This window comes from Lepidochelys kempii, chromosome 16 (genome assembly GCF_965140265.1).
Source record: "Lepidochelys kempii isolate rLepKem1 chromosome 16, rLepKem1.hap2, whole genome shotgun sequence".
Taxonomy (NCBI): Eukaryota; Metazoa; Chordata; order Testudines; family Cheloniidae; genus Lepidochelys; species Lepidochelys kempii.
The window spans coordinates 8184397-8199750 of record NC_133271.1 but is presented as its reverse complement, the minus strand read 5'-3'; the positions used below and the strand labels follow the sequence as shown (position 1 = coordinate 8199750).

Here is a 15354-nt window from a genome sequence, read left to right as displayed (position 1 = left end):
TTTGCTCCCCTGCCCGCACCCTTGGGGAGGCTGGCTGTGTCTCCGCTCAGAGTCGAGTCCTCGGGGAGCTCTGTTCACTCCAATGTTCCGCTTTGATTTCTCTGCAGGGAACTATTTATTTTTTGGCTGCCGCCAGAAATCCAAGGACTTTTACTGCAGGGCTGAATGGCAGGAGCTGGTGAAGAGCGGGCACCTGACTCTCTTTACAGCCTTCTCCAGGGACCAGGTTAGTAACTGTGCAAGGAGCGGCCGCCAGCGGGTGCAGACAAGGGCCAGGGGACAGTGCCCTGTGATGGGCTCTCAGTGTGGGATGGCTTTGCTGAGCTCCTGCTGAGTGACGGGCAGAGCACACCCCCACCTGCTGCAGGATGGCAGGGGCTCGTTGCTAAATGGCAGACACCTTGGAGCAGGACACAGATCAGGGGGAGAGGGGAGCCTTGCGTCCAAACTAGAACTGCAGCCTGATATGTCCTGGACCTTGGCCAGTACCATGGCCCCCCTCCCTATGGGACGTGGCAGTCGCACAAGGGGCTTGGTGCTTGTAAGTGGTTTGGACAGGCCAGTTAGGCTGCTGTGCTGTAGGCTGAATCAGTGACCTCCCATCTCCTTGAGCAGTGCTGGGATTCTGCAGTCCGGCTCCCTGAGCCTGCAGGGCTGGTTCGATGCGCCCAGTCCTTGGGGAAGGGATCTCCTTTCCTGGGCAGAGCTGGGGCGAGCTCTGGAGGAGGGGGGCACTGGGGCTGTGTTAGCCCTGTGCTGCGTGAAGTGCAGGCTGTCAGTGAAGTGCCATCACAAATGAACCAGTGCCCAGCAGAGAGTTGAGGGCACTGGGCTGTGGGTGCTGCCTGTCTCCAGATGACTTGGCCTGGCTGAGTCACTGACTGTCCTGTGGATTTGTCTGCCAGACTCTAGCTGGGATGGAGCTGTTCTGCCTGCCTGCGTTTCCCCTCTAGTTAGGATATTCCTCTGTTTCCTGTCCTAAAGCACTGCGTAGCCTTGTTGTGTGCTGCCAGAGAGCTGCACATCCCAGCCAGCGGGGCTGCGCCTCTGGGAAGCAGCAAATCCTTCAGAAATCCCTTGTAAAGTGCTTTGGTGTCTTCCCCTCCCTTTTGGTTCAGCAGAACCAGCCCCATTCAGGGTGAAACACAAACCTCATTTTGGTGCCCTTCGCTTTTCCTCAATAACTTCTTTTCTGTACAAAGAGAGCCCCTTGCATCGGGTCTCATCGCCTCCCCCATACCAAAGCAAGCTCTCTCTGCTGCAGGCTGGGAAGGCAGACAGTGGGAGAGAGGGCAAGTGTCATGTTGTTTCTGCTGTTAAACACACGGTGTGGGAAGGGGAGGAGGTGAGTCCTGAGAGAGACGAGGTTGGGGATCAGCCTGGACATTCAGTGGAAATGCGTCCAGTGCACAACAGTCATTTCCAAAGCCCCCCTCCAGGGACAAGGCAAAAAGGAGCGTAGTCACACATTACCAGCCAGTGCATGTCCTCGCCAGGGAGCTGTGTGCCCTGGAAGGGTAGAGTGGAAGGTGCAGCAAGAGGCATGGCACGCTGGGGGGGACCTGCAGCCTCAGAAGGAGCCCTCCCTGGGCAGGAGAAGGCTGGGAGGGGCCTGCCTGGGGCACTGGGGGGACCCCTTCTAGCCAGAGGCTGTTTGAAAGATGGGCACTGGAGCTGGCCTGGGAGAGGCCCCTGTGCAGGATCTGTGCAGCTAGCTAATGGCACTGTGCTTCTCCCCAGGGCACTGCCCCGCACCTTGCTGCTGCCTGCTCACCTGTGGTATCTGCCCTTGGCCAGCAGGTGGCTGAGACCCTGCTGGACCTTTTCTTTCTCTGCTGGGCCATCTGAGAGACAGGCCCAGCACTCAGGGAGGGCGTTCCCTCTGCTTGTGAGGGGCTGGCGCTGTCAGCTGCAGGTCCCCACCATCCTGCTGTCCCTAGCACAAGCTACACCCCACTCAGGCCATGTGACAGCCTTTCCAGGGTTCACATGGCCTGCAGGGGCCCTTGCTTCCCAGTGACCCTTCCCAGTCATTTGAGGCCAGGTCTACGCTACAGGCTGAGAGTGGTATGACTGTGTCGCTCAGAGGTGTGAAAATCTCCCCCCTCTGCCCCCGAGCGAGGTATCCCCCGGTGCAGACAGCGCTGGGTCGGCTCCTCCTGTGACCTAGCTCCTGCCTCTGGGGAAGGTGGAGAACCTGCGATGGGAGACGCTCTCCTGTTGGTGCCGGGGTGTCCCCTCTGAAGTGCGACAGCGGGACAGCCGCATTGGTGCAGCATTTCAAGTGTGATCTGCCCCTGGGCTGAAGGGAGAGCAGGATTCCAGAGACACGCATGACGCGCTTCAGCCCTGAGAGTGGCTGGCGGGATGCTGAGCAAGAGCCCAGAGGCTGTGCCGGAGTCACCGAAGGATGTGGGAGCGTGCTGGGCTGATGTCGGTGTCACCCAGGCTGGGGGAGGGGAGTGCCTTTTCTTAGCTAATAGCGTAGTTTCTCACCCCCAAAGTTCAGACTTTCACAGCGTTTGCTGGCCCCAAGGAGCCATGACCCAGTCTTTCATGAAGTACCCCTGTTTGTCCAGGTGTCTCCTCAGTGAATGGATATAGAGTGTCTTTCTCCACCCTGTGATATACTGAATCAGTCTTTTATCTTTATTCATAGACAAGGCCATCCCCTTGTTGTCATATTGTTCCTTCTCACTGCCAGGTGGTTTTGATCTTTTATCGTTATCTTTGATGGTTTTCCATCGACTTTTCTGGGTTGCTGCAGTGGTAGACAACTGAGCAATACATTACACAACTACCTAGCCAGAGAGGGGTGACAATTCCTTCTTGCTTGAATGGCCATCACCAAGACATAGGATTCCCTGCTGCTTCACTTTCCCTCCAAGACCATAAGGGCATAATTTTCAATATAGTTACATTATTCCTTAAATACAACCGTACACACATCTCACAATGAGTATTGATAAGTGACCAGCTTTCATTGGAGACCTGCTATCCTTTATGGATAAATACCATGAAAGTGGTGTATTAGGTGTAGTGAGTTTGCCAGGTCTGAGACAGGAGTTGCTTGGAAGAACAGCGAGCCTTTTGCCAGCTAGCACCAATGGGGCTCCGTGTCACAACCACCCTCTCATTTCCCTAGTTCTCCAGCCCCATCCATGCCTCTTCCGAAGCAGGAAAGAGACTGATCCCAATCCAAAGCCATCTGACTGGCTTATTTTCAGTGTGCCACATTCAGGTTTAGACGCATTGTAATGTAGGTGCTTACAATCCACCCGGAATACTGGTGTTCCCAGCTAGCTCTGGGTGTTTTAAGAACCTGTTCGGAGCCCCAGCCTGGCAGGACTGCTGTCAGCACTTCACCAATTCATATCAATGATGCTGACATTGAGCTTTGGGTGGCCATGGCTGCCACACGCTCACTCGCCTTTAGTGAAGTTTTTGGCCAAAATTTTATCAATAGAGCTGTGCACCTCAGAGTACCTTACAGCAGCCTGCCCAATATGGGTCCCAGCTGGAAAGAATGGACATAACTGATGTACTCATGACACTGATGGCGTGCCACAGTGCCAGCCAGTATCACAGGTTACTTTGGGGACATCTCCCATAGGGACAGTGTGTTCCAGATCTCCAGACTGTAGCTCAAAGGGGTCCTGAAATTGCCCTTCCATCAGAGGTCATCAGAGGTCAAGTTGGTGCGTGGGATATCTTCCTGTACTTATGTACCAAATTGCAAGAGCCTGGCTCAGTGTGGGTGTGGAAATGAAGTGTCAGTCACCTGTCATAGTGTCTGGATTGGGTCTCACTGCATTAAGGCTGCATAGATCAATAATTTCTAATGGGTTAGTAAATGATTTATGGCACTTATAAGCATAAGCCCACGTGAGTAGCCTGTGTTAGTAGACTGGCTATAAGTAGATGGTGTTACAGACGGGTATGGACCAAGGTTTCAAGACTCTCTAACAATCTCTTCGATTTGATTAACCATTTGGTAAAGCTCCTGTTACCCCTTTACTATGTTTACATAGAATCATAGAAATGTAGGGCTGGAAGGAACCTCGAGAAGTTATCAAGTCCAGCCCCCTGCACTGTGGCAGGACAAAGTAAACCTGGACCAGCCCTGACAGGGGTTTGTCCAACTTTTTTTTAAAAGCTTTCAATGATGGGGATTCCACAACCTCCCTTGGAAGCCTGTTCCAGAGTTTAACTACCCTTAAAGAGTTAGAAACTTTTACCTAATATCTAACCTAAATCTCGCTTGCTGCAGATTAAGCCCATGACTTCTTGTCCTCCCTCCAGTGTACCTGGAGAACAATTGATCACCATCGTCTCTGTAACAGCCCTTAACATATTGGAAGACTCTTACTAGGTCCCCCCTCAATCTTCTTTTCTCAAGACTAAACATGCCCAGGTTTTTTTCAACCTTTCCTCACAGATGAGGTTCAACAAGGACAAGTGCAGAGTCCTGCACTTAGGATGGAAGAATCCAATGCACTGCTACAGACTAGGGACCGAATGGCTCGGCAGCAGTTCTACAGAAAAGGACCTAGGGGTTACAGTGGACAAGAAGCTGGATATGAGTCAACAGTGTGCACTTGTTGCCAAGAAGGCCAGTGGCATTTTGGGATGTATAAGTAGGGGCATTGCCAGCAGATCGAGGGACGTGATCGTTCCCCTCTATTCGACACTGGTGAGGCCTCATCTGGAGTACTGTGTCCAGTTTTGGGCCCCACACTACAAGAAGGATGTGGAAAAATTGGAAAGAGTCCAGTGGAGGGCAACAAAAATGATTAGGGGACTGGAACACATGACTTATGAGGAGAGGCTGAGGGAACTGGGGATGTTTAGTCTTCAGAAGAGAAGAATGAGGGGGGATTTGATAGCTGCTTTCAACTACCTGAAAGGGGGTTCCAAAGAGGATGAGTCTAGACTGTTCTCAGTGGTAGCAGATGACAGAACAAGGAGTAATGGTCTCAAGTTGCAGTGGGGGAGGTTTAGGTTGGATCTTAGGAAAAACTTTTTCACTAGGAGGGTGGTGAAACACTGGAATGTGTCACCTAGGGAGTTGGTGGAATCTCCTTCCTTAGAAGTTTTTAAGGTCAGGCTTGACAAAGCCCTGGCTGGGATGATTTAATTGGTGATCGGTCCTGCTTTGAGCAGGGGGTTGGACTAGATGACCTCCTGAGGTCCCTTCCAACCCTGATATTCTATGATCTATGATTTTAAACCTTTGATCATTTTTGTTGCTCTCCTCTGGACTCTCTGCAGTTTTCCCACTTCCTTCCTAAATTGTGGTACACCACTACTCCAGCTGGGGCCTCACCAGTATCTTGCATACAACACTCCTGTTAATACACCCCAGAATCCTATCAGCCTTTTTTGAAGCGGCATCACATTGTTGACTTATATTCAGTTTGTGATCCACTATAGCCCCAGATCCTTTTCGGCAGTACAACCGCCTAGACCATTACTCCCCATTGTGTAGTGGTGCATTTGATTTTTCCTTTCTAACTGAAGTATTTTGCACTTGTCTTTACTGAATTACATCTGGTTGAATTCAGATCAGTTCTCCAATTTGTCACGGTCATTTTGAATTTTAAACCTGTCCTCAAAAGTGCTTGTAACCCCTCCCAGTTTGGTGTCATCTGTAAATGTTATAAGTATACTCTCCATTCCATTATCCAAGTCATTAATGAAAATATTGAATAGTAGTGGACCCAGGCCTGACCCCTGTGGAACCCCACTAGATCCATCCTCCCAATTTGACCGTAAACCATTGATAACTACTCTTTGATTACAGTATTGCAACTTGTTTCACACCCACTTCATAGTAAATTCATCTAGACCACGTTTCCCTAATTTACCTATGAGAATGTCATGCAGAATTATGTCAAAAGCCTTACTAACATCAAGGTATATCATGTCTACTGCTTCTCCCCGTGCACTACATCAGTAATCCTCTGAAAGAAGGAAATTAGGTTGGTTTGGCATGATTTGTTCTTGACAGATCCATGCTGACTATTCCTTATAACCCTGTTATCCTCGAAGTGCTTACGAACTTACTGTTTAATAATTTGCTTCAGTATCTTTCTAAGTATTGAAGTTAGGCTGACTGGTCTATAATTCCCTGGGTCCTCCTTGAGCCCCCTTTTAAAGACAGGTGCTGTTTGCGCCCTTCTCCAGTCTCCTGGGACCTCTCCCATCCTCCAGGAATTCTCAAAGATAATTGCTAATGGCTCTGAGTTTGCTTCAGCTAGTTCCTTAAGTACCCTAGGATGAATTTCACTCAGGCCCTGCTGACTTGAATAGATCTAACTTATCTAAACATTCTTAGAATCATAGAATATCAGGGTTGGAAGGGACCTCAGGAGGTTATCTAGTCCAACCCCCTGATCAAAGCAGGGCCAATCTCCAATTTTTGCCCCAGATCCCTAAATGGCCCCCTCGAGGATTGAACTTACAACCCTGGGTTTAGCAGACCAATGCTCAAACCACTGAGCTATCCCTCCCCTTCTTTAAGCTGTTCTTTCCCTATTTTGGCTTGTGTTTCTTCTGTCTGGTTGTCAATATTAATTTTATTGAGTATCTAATTATCATTAATCTCTTCAGTGAAGACTGAAGCAAAATAGGCATTAAGTAACTCAGCTTTCATGATGACCTCAGTTGTTAGCTCTCCTTCCTTGCTAAGTAGAGGACCTATGCTTTCCTTTGTCTTTCTCTTGCTCCTAATGTATTTAAAGAACCTCTTATTGCCAGGAGTAACTCATTTTGTGCCTTAGCCTTTCTGATTTTGCCCCTACGCACTTGTGCTTTTCTTTTGTACTCTTCCTTATCAGTTGGGCCATGTTTCCACTTTCTGTAGGATTCCTTTTTGATTTTCAGGTCATTAAAGAGCTCCTGATGGAGCCATATTGGCCTCTCACTATTCTTGCTGTCTTTCCTTCGCATCTGAATAGTGTGCAGTTATGTCTTTAATACTGTCTCCTTGAGGAACTGCTCTTCTGAACTCCTTTTTCCCTTTGATTTTCTTCCCATGGGACCTTGCTCCACTTCTGTGAGTTACTCTGAGGTGTGACATTGCAGGGTGCTCTGTAGTGGCTGGGGGAATGTCACTGAAAGCATGGAGGGTGTTTGAGCCAGGGATGTCTGGCAGGGGATCTTGCCCAGACCAGCCTCCCTGCTGAGAGCAGAAACCATTACAGGGCCAGACTAAAGGGGCAAAAGACAGCAATCTCCTGGGCTCGCACCCAGCTATATCTCCAATGCCAAAGACCCCTGGCAAGTGTGAAAGGTGCACCCAGTGCCCTCCCAACTCCGGCTGAGGTTGTTCCAGCCCTCTCTAGTGGCAGAGAGGGAACCCATCGGAGATGCTCTCCCTCACCCAGCTGGCCCACCCTGGAGGTGTCTCCAGGCTGCGTACAGACAGGCAGTGGTGGAGCACGAGCAGTTAGACGTCTGATATCCGAGTGCCCGGCTGTGCTTGGGCTGATGGGTGCCAGGCTGTCTCCTGTGGGCATAGCTGCATCAGAGGCATTGGTGCTTCTGTCATTCTCCCCTGGGAATTCTGCCTTGGGAGGGCAGCTTTAAATTCCTGCCCGTGCTCCGTAGGAGCTCAGCTGGAGGGAGGCTGCTTAGGAGATGCTCTGAATCCGGTAATCTCCTAGTCAGCCTGGCCCCCTCCTCTCAGGCCAGCCCTGCCCACTTTCTCCGCTGCACCAGCTAGCTCTAGGCCCAGAGGGGAGTGGGGTTTGGGGCAGATTCTGGCAGTGGGGTTCACAGCCCGGGTTGGCCATGGAGCAGATGCCGGCAGGAGCGGTCTCAAACACTGGCACTTGGGGTGAGGTAGGGGAGCTGCAGTCAGGACAGGTGCAGGACTCTCGCTGGCAGGAGTGCCTTGCTGGGCACTTGTCTAAAGAAGTGCAGCGCTGCTTGCTTATTTCAGCACTGGCTTGCGGGAGAAGGGACTGCTTCTAGGGACCCTGCTCCTTGGAGCTTCTCTGACTTATGGCCCAGCAGCACCTCAGCCCGTGCCAACAGCTGCTTGAGGGGGAGAGGCAGGGACGGGATCGGTGTCCTGAAAGGAAACCATTTATGGTAGCCACTCAGCTCCATGTGTGATCCATGTGTGGCCATCTCCCAGTGCCACAGGCCCTCTGGACCTTATCTGTCTGTGAGCTTGAGGATCTCCTGTGTGAGCAGAGATCATAAGGCCTTATTCTGTAGAGCCTACAAAGTGCCTGGTTTGATGCCTTCTGATGTCATAGAATAAACTGGCCTGTTGAAACACTAAATAACTGACCAGTGCGATCCTGCTCTCACCCTAGGGATGGGCAAGGTGCATTAGTTCTGGTGTCTACACCAATAACTGGATATGGCTGGCTAGCATGGGGTGTGTGTTTCCCTGCAGGAGGAGAAGATTTATGTTCAGCACAGAATTAGAGAGAACAAAGGACTGGTCTGGGATCTACTGAGCCGTGGGAACGCTCACATCTACCTGGCGGGGTGAGTATCTCGCTGCACCAGGAGCGCTGCTCTCCCACGGCAGCTCTGGATGCTGGAGCCTGGTTCACATTATAATTGGGCACCATCTTTCCTCTCATTAACAGGGTAGTGGTGCCTCATGTAAGAGCAAAAGACAAGGAATTACTTCCCCTATTCTGCAGGGTAAGCCCTTGCGGAGCTAAGAAGCTCCCATCAGCACGGGCTGCCAGGCGAGGCCCTAGCAGAGCGAAGTGGGCTCAGCCTGCCATTGGCACAGCCGGCAGGTTCAGGAGCTGGCAGGAAGTGGTGTCAGGTAGAGTTGTAGGTCGGTTTGGTAGCTGGAAGCAGTTGGTTGGGGTTAGCCACCCTGCATACCTCTCCCTGTGGGATCGCAGTATTTAATGAACTGAGAACACACATTTCTGAGGGCCATGCTCATGGTATCTGAGCCCCTTGTACAGAACTCAGAAGTCCAGGGATTTCCCCGAACGGAACATACTGTGCTGATGGCCAGAGGACCTGCCTAAGGGACTGGGAGCTAGGGATCAATTGCAAACCGAATTCCAATAGTCCCCATAGGGGAGAGAGCCTGAATACGGTACCCCAACTGTGGTGACTTGAGGCTCTGTAGTGCAAGTGCGAGCCAGCATTATTACTAAGGAGATGACACAAAAATACCCTCCCCCTCTCTAGCTCCTTGTGAGTTCCACCCGAGCACCCTGGCCCATGTAACTCTGAGATTGCTGGGGCCTAGACCACTTAGGGCCTTATAAACTGCCAGAACCTTGACAGACACGCAGCAGTCAATTGTCAACCAATGCAGAGCACACACAATATACCTATCTGTGTGCCCCGGGCACATCATGCACCAGCTGAAGCTTTCAGCCCCAAACAGAGCTACATTAATCTGGCGGAGGGTGACAAAGACCCAAGTGAGCACAATGTGGCCCACATCTGAGATGAGAGAGGACATCTGCCAGCTGCTGGCAGGGGCCATCATTGCTGTGTGGGACTACAGGAGCGGAGAGACAGCCAGCGAGACCCTAAGACTTCCAGTCTCCGTGTTCCTGGTGGTCACTGCCAGTTCCTTCAGACAGGTGTGCTTCTCTTTGCCAGTCAGTATCCCGTCCAGCTCAGCAGTGGTACTGCAGCTCACAGTATTTCATCCAAGCCTGCCCACCTGGCCTTCCCTACACACACAGCCCTCTGGGATCCCCAGGGTAAAGCCCAGGGAAAGGAAGAGCCCAACATAATCTTCAGGAAAGAACAAAGCTATTAAAGCCACGTCTCATAGGAGAGCCAATCCGATTCCAAATCACCAGTAGCCCATGTCAGTGCGCCATGTCAGACAGAAGGAGCCAATCCTCTGTGCTGTGGCTTAGGAATAGGAGCTTTCCTAGCTCCTTAGAGTCTCCTGTCTCCCTCCGTTAGTTCCTGGGAGAATGACTTCCTGGAGCAGCCTCCCTCACCTCTGGCCAGGCCTGCACGTGCTGCCTGACTCCATCACTGCCTTGCGTCACAGCCAGGTTACAGGCTTGAGCTTTGTCACTGGCTAAACGTTGCGCAGCTGCCTCGAAACAGCTCCTGAGATCTCTGCCCAGAACCCAGTGCTCACGAATTCTGATCTGAGCCCAGTCAAATCCCAACAGTTGTTAATCAGAGAGTGGGGTCTAGTGGTGAGAGCAAGGAGTGGGAGCCAGGAGACCTGGGCTTATTCCTGGCTCTGCTGCTGCCTCACTGGGTGGCCTTGGCCAAGTCACATCACCTGTCCACCTTCATTCTCCCATCTGTTGAATGAGGGTAATACTTGCTGTCTCGCACGCAGGGAAGTTACGTGGCATTGCTGGCGTCTGTGAAGTGCGGTGAGGTCAGCGGGTGAATGGGGCTAGGGAAGGCAGATGTAATGTCTGTCCAGCACCCGGAGCATGTAAAGTGCTACGTTAACACGGAGCATCGTTAGTTCTGTCCTCTTTAATAGCAATAGCAGGAGGGTCTGTTCCTCCTCAGCTTCCTGCCAATCCGCAACAAGAACAGGAACCTCTCTGCTGATCCCGGGGGTGAGACTCCCCTGCATTCCTGGAAGTACACACTATGTCTTCCTTGGTCACCCAGGAAATGCCTGGACTAAGCATCCTCCCCAGGAAACCTCTCCTGCTGGCTGCCTCGATGAGCAGGGTCATCTGGCCGAAAACTGGATGGTTCAGGGAGCATTTCAGAACTCCATCATCCCAAAGAACAACTGGTCACCGTTTTCAAACGGAGGAGCCGAAACACAGCACCTGGCCCCAGCACTAGGACCCAAAGGGGAGGGAGACCTGTTTGCTGGAGGATTGGGCATATGCCTTGTGTGTGTGGGCCCAGAGTCTGCAAGTCACCAGCACTGTCAGGGCTGCACGTATCCTGGCTGTCTTACTGCCCCTAACCCAAGGGCAGCCCCAGCCGCTTCCTGCCACCCATATCCGTGAGTCTGGGCACTGTAGTAACCACCCCCTACTCCATGTTTTGTCTTTCGATGGTGGTTGGTGTTGCCAGACAGTCCCCAGAGTAGGTGTCCCAGTGGCCCACGCTAATCGATTCCCAGGCCAGTGGGGAACCCTGTTGTGACATACCCCGGGCACAATCTAGACGAGCGAGTAGCTGAGTCACCCCTGCCCTCTAACATGGGCTGCCCTTTACACTGCTCTGCTGCTGCGGCAGCTCACAAACAGCCTCCAGAAGGTAAGTCACTCCCAGCTTCAGCCATGTTACCTGCAGCCAGCCAGTCACGCCCAGGCTCTGCATTATACTTCAGGATGACCCCAGCACACTCCCAGCTCCAGGCTTTCCCCAGAAATGTGTGTCTTGTACTGCCCAGCCCTCCCCTGGACAAGACAAGCTCATATAAAGTCTGTCATTGTATTAACAGAAATTTTGATATGTACCAACCTTGCTACCCCAAATGGAGTTTCCCAAACACTCCAATTTAAACACACTGGCTTAGATAAAACAATAGAACAAGTTTATTAACGACAAAGAAATAGATTTTAAGTAAATACAAGTAATGAGGCATAAAAGCCAGAAATGGTTACGAGAAAAATAATGATAAAACACAACTAATGGCTAACTTAACAAACTCTGTTAAACTCAACTTGAATTTTTTCTCACCACATGCTCTCAACAGTCTTACTGGCCAAATATCTTAAGCCAAGACCCCTTCCTCTTTGTAATGGCTGCGTCTGTTGTTCCTTCTGGTGCAGTGAATCGATGCACAGAAAGAGAGAGGAGGAGGGGATCCATTGCGGTGTCTGCCCCTTCTCTTATCATCCTGTCCTCTCTTTGAGAAGCATGTCCTGCTGGGAGCATGGGGACAGGCAGACTCAGTGGACGGGAAGTCCATGCTGTTTCTCTGCTAAGATATAGATTTTTCACACCAGCCCTCTTTCCTGCTAAAGAATGGCCACTTAGCAGGTTGACTTAGCCCACTGACCTTGTTTACACGTGGCAGAGGTGTCAGCTCGCCCTTTGTCTCCAAGGAACTGGTTTGGCCACTCCTCAGACTTGGAACATGTGTGAGTAACGCCATACAGTGGAATCTTCCAAATTCACATACAATGTTGCCACACATATTTTACTAGGACAATAATGACCAGCAAATTATGAGCTTTCAAATGATACTTTGCAAAGCATGCTGTGTACAAAGATTATTACAGTAGTGGACAGGGGCATATTCTAGGGGTGACCAAACTGTGACTCGTGAGCTGCATGCGGCTCTTTTACAGTTAAAGTACAGCTCACAGAGCCCCTCATACCCCCCACCCATTCTCCACTTGCGGGGAACTTGGGACCTCTACCTTGCAGCAGGGTGGTGGGGTAGGGACTTTTGCCCAGCAAGGAGGGTGGTGGCGGGGCTTCAGCCCTGCGGGGTGCACCTGCAAGGCCCTGGGGCTTCAGCTGGAACAGAGCTGAAGCCCCAAGCCCTGGCTGGTGCCTCCTGCAGGGCAGAAGCCCCGAGCCCCAGCAGACACGTCCCGGCTCTTGAAGTTCTGAAGATTGTCATATGTGGTTTGGAGGGTCAGTAAGTTTGGCCACTCCAGGTATATTCTGTCACACCTATCACCATCCATTCTGACCTGTAGAACGCAGGCCATAGGACTGCCCTGAATTAATTCCTGTTTGAACCTAGTGAAGATCTTTTAGAAAACTTCCCAACCTGGATTTAAAATTTTGAGGGTCAGGTTCATTGACCAGCTGCTTGGCAGAGTTGCACAGGCCTAGACTCAGAATGGGATACAAGAGAAATCCCACAGTGTCTTTGACATTCTGCAGCCCAAAGAAGTGGATACAGCGGCCGTACCCATAAATGAGGGTACCGTAGACCCAGCAAAGGACCTTGGCTAACTCCTGCGGAAGGGCTGATGGAAGGTATTCAGTTCCGCAGAAAGGACTGCCCCCCATCATGGGATACAGACATCTGGCCAAGTCCAGGAAACATCTGAAGTTCCAGACAGTGACACGAACCTCCCTAATGCCCTCCTGAGATCCTCCTCAGTAGCTCGTCACTCTGGCCTTACAGGACATCACAGGTCACCCAGCTTGCAGGGGGACCGTTGCTTCATAGTAAGGGGTGGACAATATCATTACCCAGTGCTACCATACAGCCTGTCCATGGTCCCAAGGGTCTTCGCTGAATGCCTGCCTGTATGGGCATTCTGCTCAGGATCCTGGGAGTCTATGTATCCACGCTGGATGACTGACTGATTTAATGTAGATTGTCTCAGGAGGCCTTTCAGCTCTTACGGTGGTCAGCAAATTGATTCCCTGCCAGAATCCATGCTGGTGCCTAACCAAAGCCATGTGAGTTTATAAGGGCAGCCATGGACTCCAAACAAGCCAACACTCTCCTGCTATCCTGACCCTCTTCTGCGCGCTACAGAAGATCCGTGGCAGCCCTAGATAAGCCGCTATCATATTCCCCCGCAAATTACTAAGTAGTGAGGGATATCTCCCACCTAACAAATCCCTTTAGAGTGATTTTGATCACCAAGGATCTTCTCTGAAGACAATGGATGTTTACATATATACATGAATTAATACTTGGAAAGCACCAACAATCCACAGAGCTGCTTTAAGACTGCTGCGCTATGATGAAACAGCATGGCTTTATACTGTGGTTTGTGATGTGGTGGGGAGGGTGGGGGGGGGTTGAGCTTCATGACTCTGTAGCTGGCTGTGTCCTTGTTTTTGAGTGCTTGAGCTTGGAGCTGAACTGCGAGATAGTGGCCCCGTTTGCCAGGGAATGGACACAAGGGCTTTTAGAACCCAATGTTTTGTTTGGGGCTGTGTATCCAGGGTAGCCCCCTGAGCCTCCTTCAGTGCAAAGCCAGGCAGGCTGCCGCATTGTGCCGAGGAGTCTAATGCCTGGGAACCCCTGCTCGCAGCCATGTGCCTCAGCTGAGTACCCACGGGCATATACTCCCTGCTGGGTGTCGGACCCTCCCTTGTCTGGCGAGCACATTGGTTAAAGTGTAAGCTGCTCTGCAGGGGGCTTGTGTCCAGCAATGTGCCCATGGGCCCTATGCTGCTGTGCGTGGTTGTAAAGCCACCGTGCAGGGACTGACCCACAAGGCAGCCAATGGGTTGCATCCAGGTGAGCCAGGTTAGTTCTGCTGGGAATAGCTGTGTGCTCATGGCAGGGCTGGAGAAAGGGCTTGAGTGTAGCTCCGATGAAGCTCGCCTTGTACTGGTCAGGGCAGCAGAGCTGGTTTTGGTCCCAAGACCGGGCCAACAGAGCTGAAACCAACCCCTACTGTGCAGCTCTGCAGTAGGAGGGGTAGCTATAGTGAGAGAGCTGTATCCAGCCCAGCACAGAAACTGTATCCAGGACTGCACAGAAAGCCCTGCCCCAGCCCCATCGGCAATAGGAATGAACAGAACTGGTCTTACGGGGGAGCAGGGAGGGCAGATGTGTTGAGACTGTCCTGTGTTCTGCTTTGCAGTTACAATAGAGACTTTCTCCCTTCCAGAAATGCCAAGCAAATGCCAGCAGCAGTAGCAGAAGCTCTAAAATCCATGTTCCAGTTGGAAGGGGACCTGTCCCCTTCAGAAGCTGAGGAGTATCTAACAGCCTTGGAGAGATCCCATCGCTTCCAGATGGAAACCTGGTCATAAGCCTGAAGCTGGGCCTGGGACTGCCTGCTCCTAGCCATTCCCCCACCCAGCCGAATACTTGTAGCTATGTGGGAGTGTCCAGGCACAGACAACGTCCAATAAACCCGTCAGCACCTTGTATCAGCCTCACACTTCAGTCTGAGGGCATCTCAGCCGGCACAGTTGCCCTGCCGGTGCCAGGGTGTCGGTCCTGGATGTGGCTGGGTTTGTCCCCACACCAGTCCCTGCACCCATAGCAGCAACATCAGTGTCCCGCACGCTGCCCGTCCACCTGCGCACCTCACCCCTGGCCTGGAGGGGGTGCTCAGTCTCCTTGCCAAGCCATGGTGGTGCTTTGCCTGTCTAGGCCAAGGCCCCAGACTTCTCACGCTGGCCACAGAACAGCTGTTTGATGGACTCGAGCTGGTATCTGTGGAGTTGGAGGCCAAGGGGTGTTAGCGAGGGGCTGTGTAAATATGTGCTCTCTTCAAGAACAGGAAGTTTCTCTTTACCTGTCATCTTTCCTAGGCAGAGCTCAAAGCACTTTACAAAGTGCTGAGTCACGTTATTCCCATCTCTAGAAAGGAAACTGAGGCACAAAGAAGGGAAATGGCTTGCCCAAGGCTAAGTGAGTCCATGGCAGGATCATGAGTATACCCAGTCACCCGCCCATGTAAACAAAGCCATTTCCTCTCAGAGAGTCTGCCTCCTACTGCAGAATGGTGGGGTCATGTAGGGAAGATA

The 15354-nt window shown here is 51.6% G+C and overlaps 1 protein-coding gene across 11 annotated transcripts in view; it reads left to right on the top strand.

Annotated features, from left to right (window-relative positions):
* The window catches only part of NDOR1 (NADPH dependent diflavin oxidoreductase 1), a 47656-nt gene extending 32907 nt beyond the window's left edge, over window positions 1-14749 (top strand). For 10 of the 11 annotated variants that reach the window (XM_073315002.1, XM_073314998.1, XM_073314994.1 and 7 more), the window contains 3 exons: window positions 108-226; window positions 8411-8505; window positions 14487-14749. In XM_073315002.1, coding sequence (XP_073171103.1) covers window positions 108-226; window positions 8411-8505; window positions 14487-14631 — 359 coding nt within the window. In that variant the 3' untranslated portion in view covers window positions 14632-14749. Of the gene's footprint in view, window positions 1-107; window positions 227-8410; window positions 8506-8609; window positions 13600-14486 lie in introns of those variants that run through there. The other variant, XM_073315004.1, reaches the window with a different exon arrangement.
* The last annotated feature ends 605 nt before the right edge of the window (window positions 14750-15354 follow it).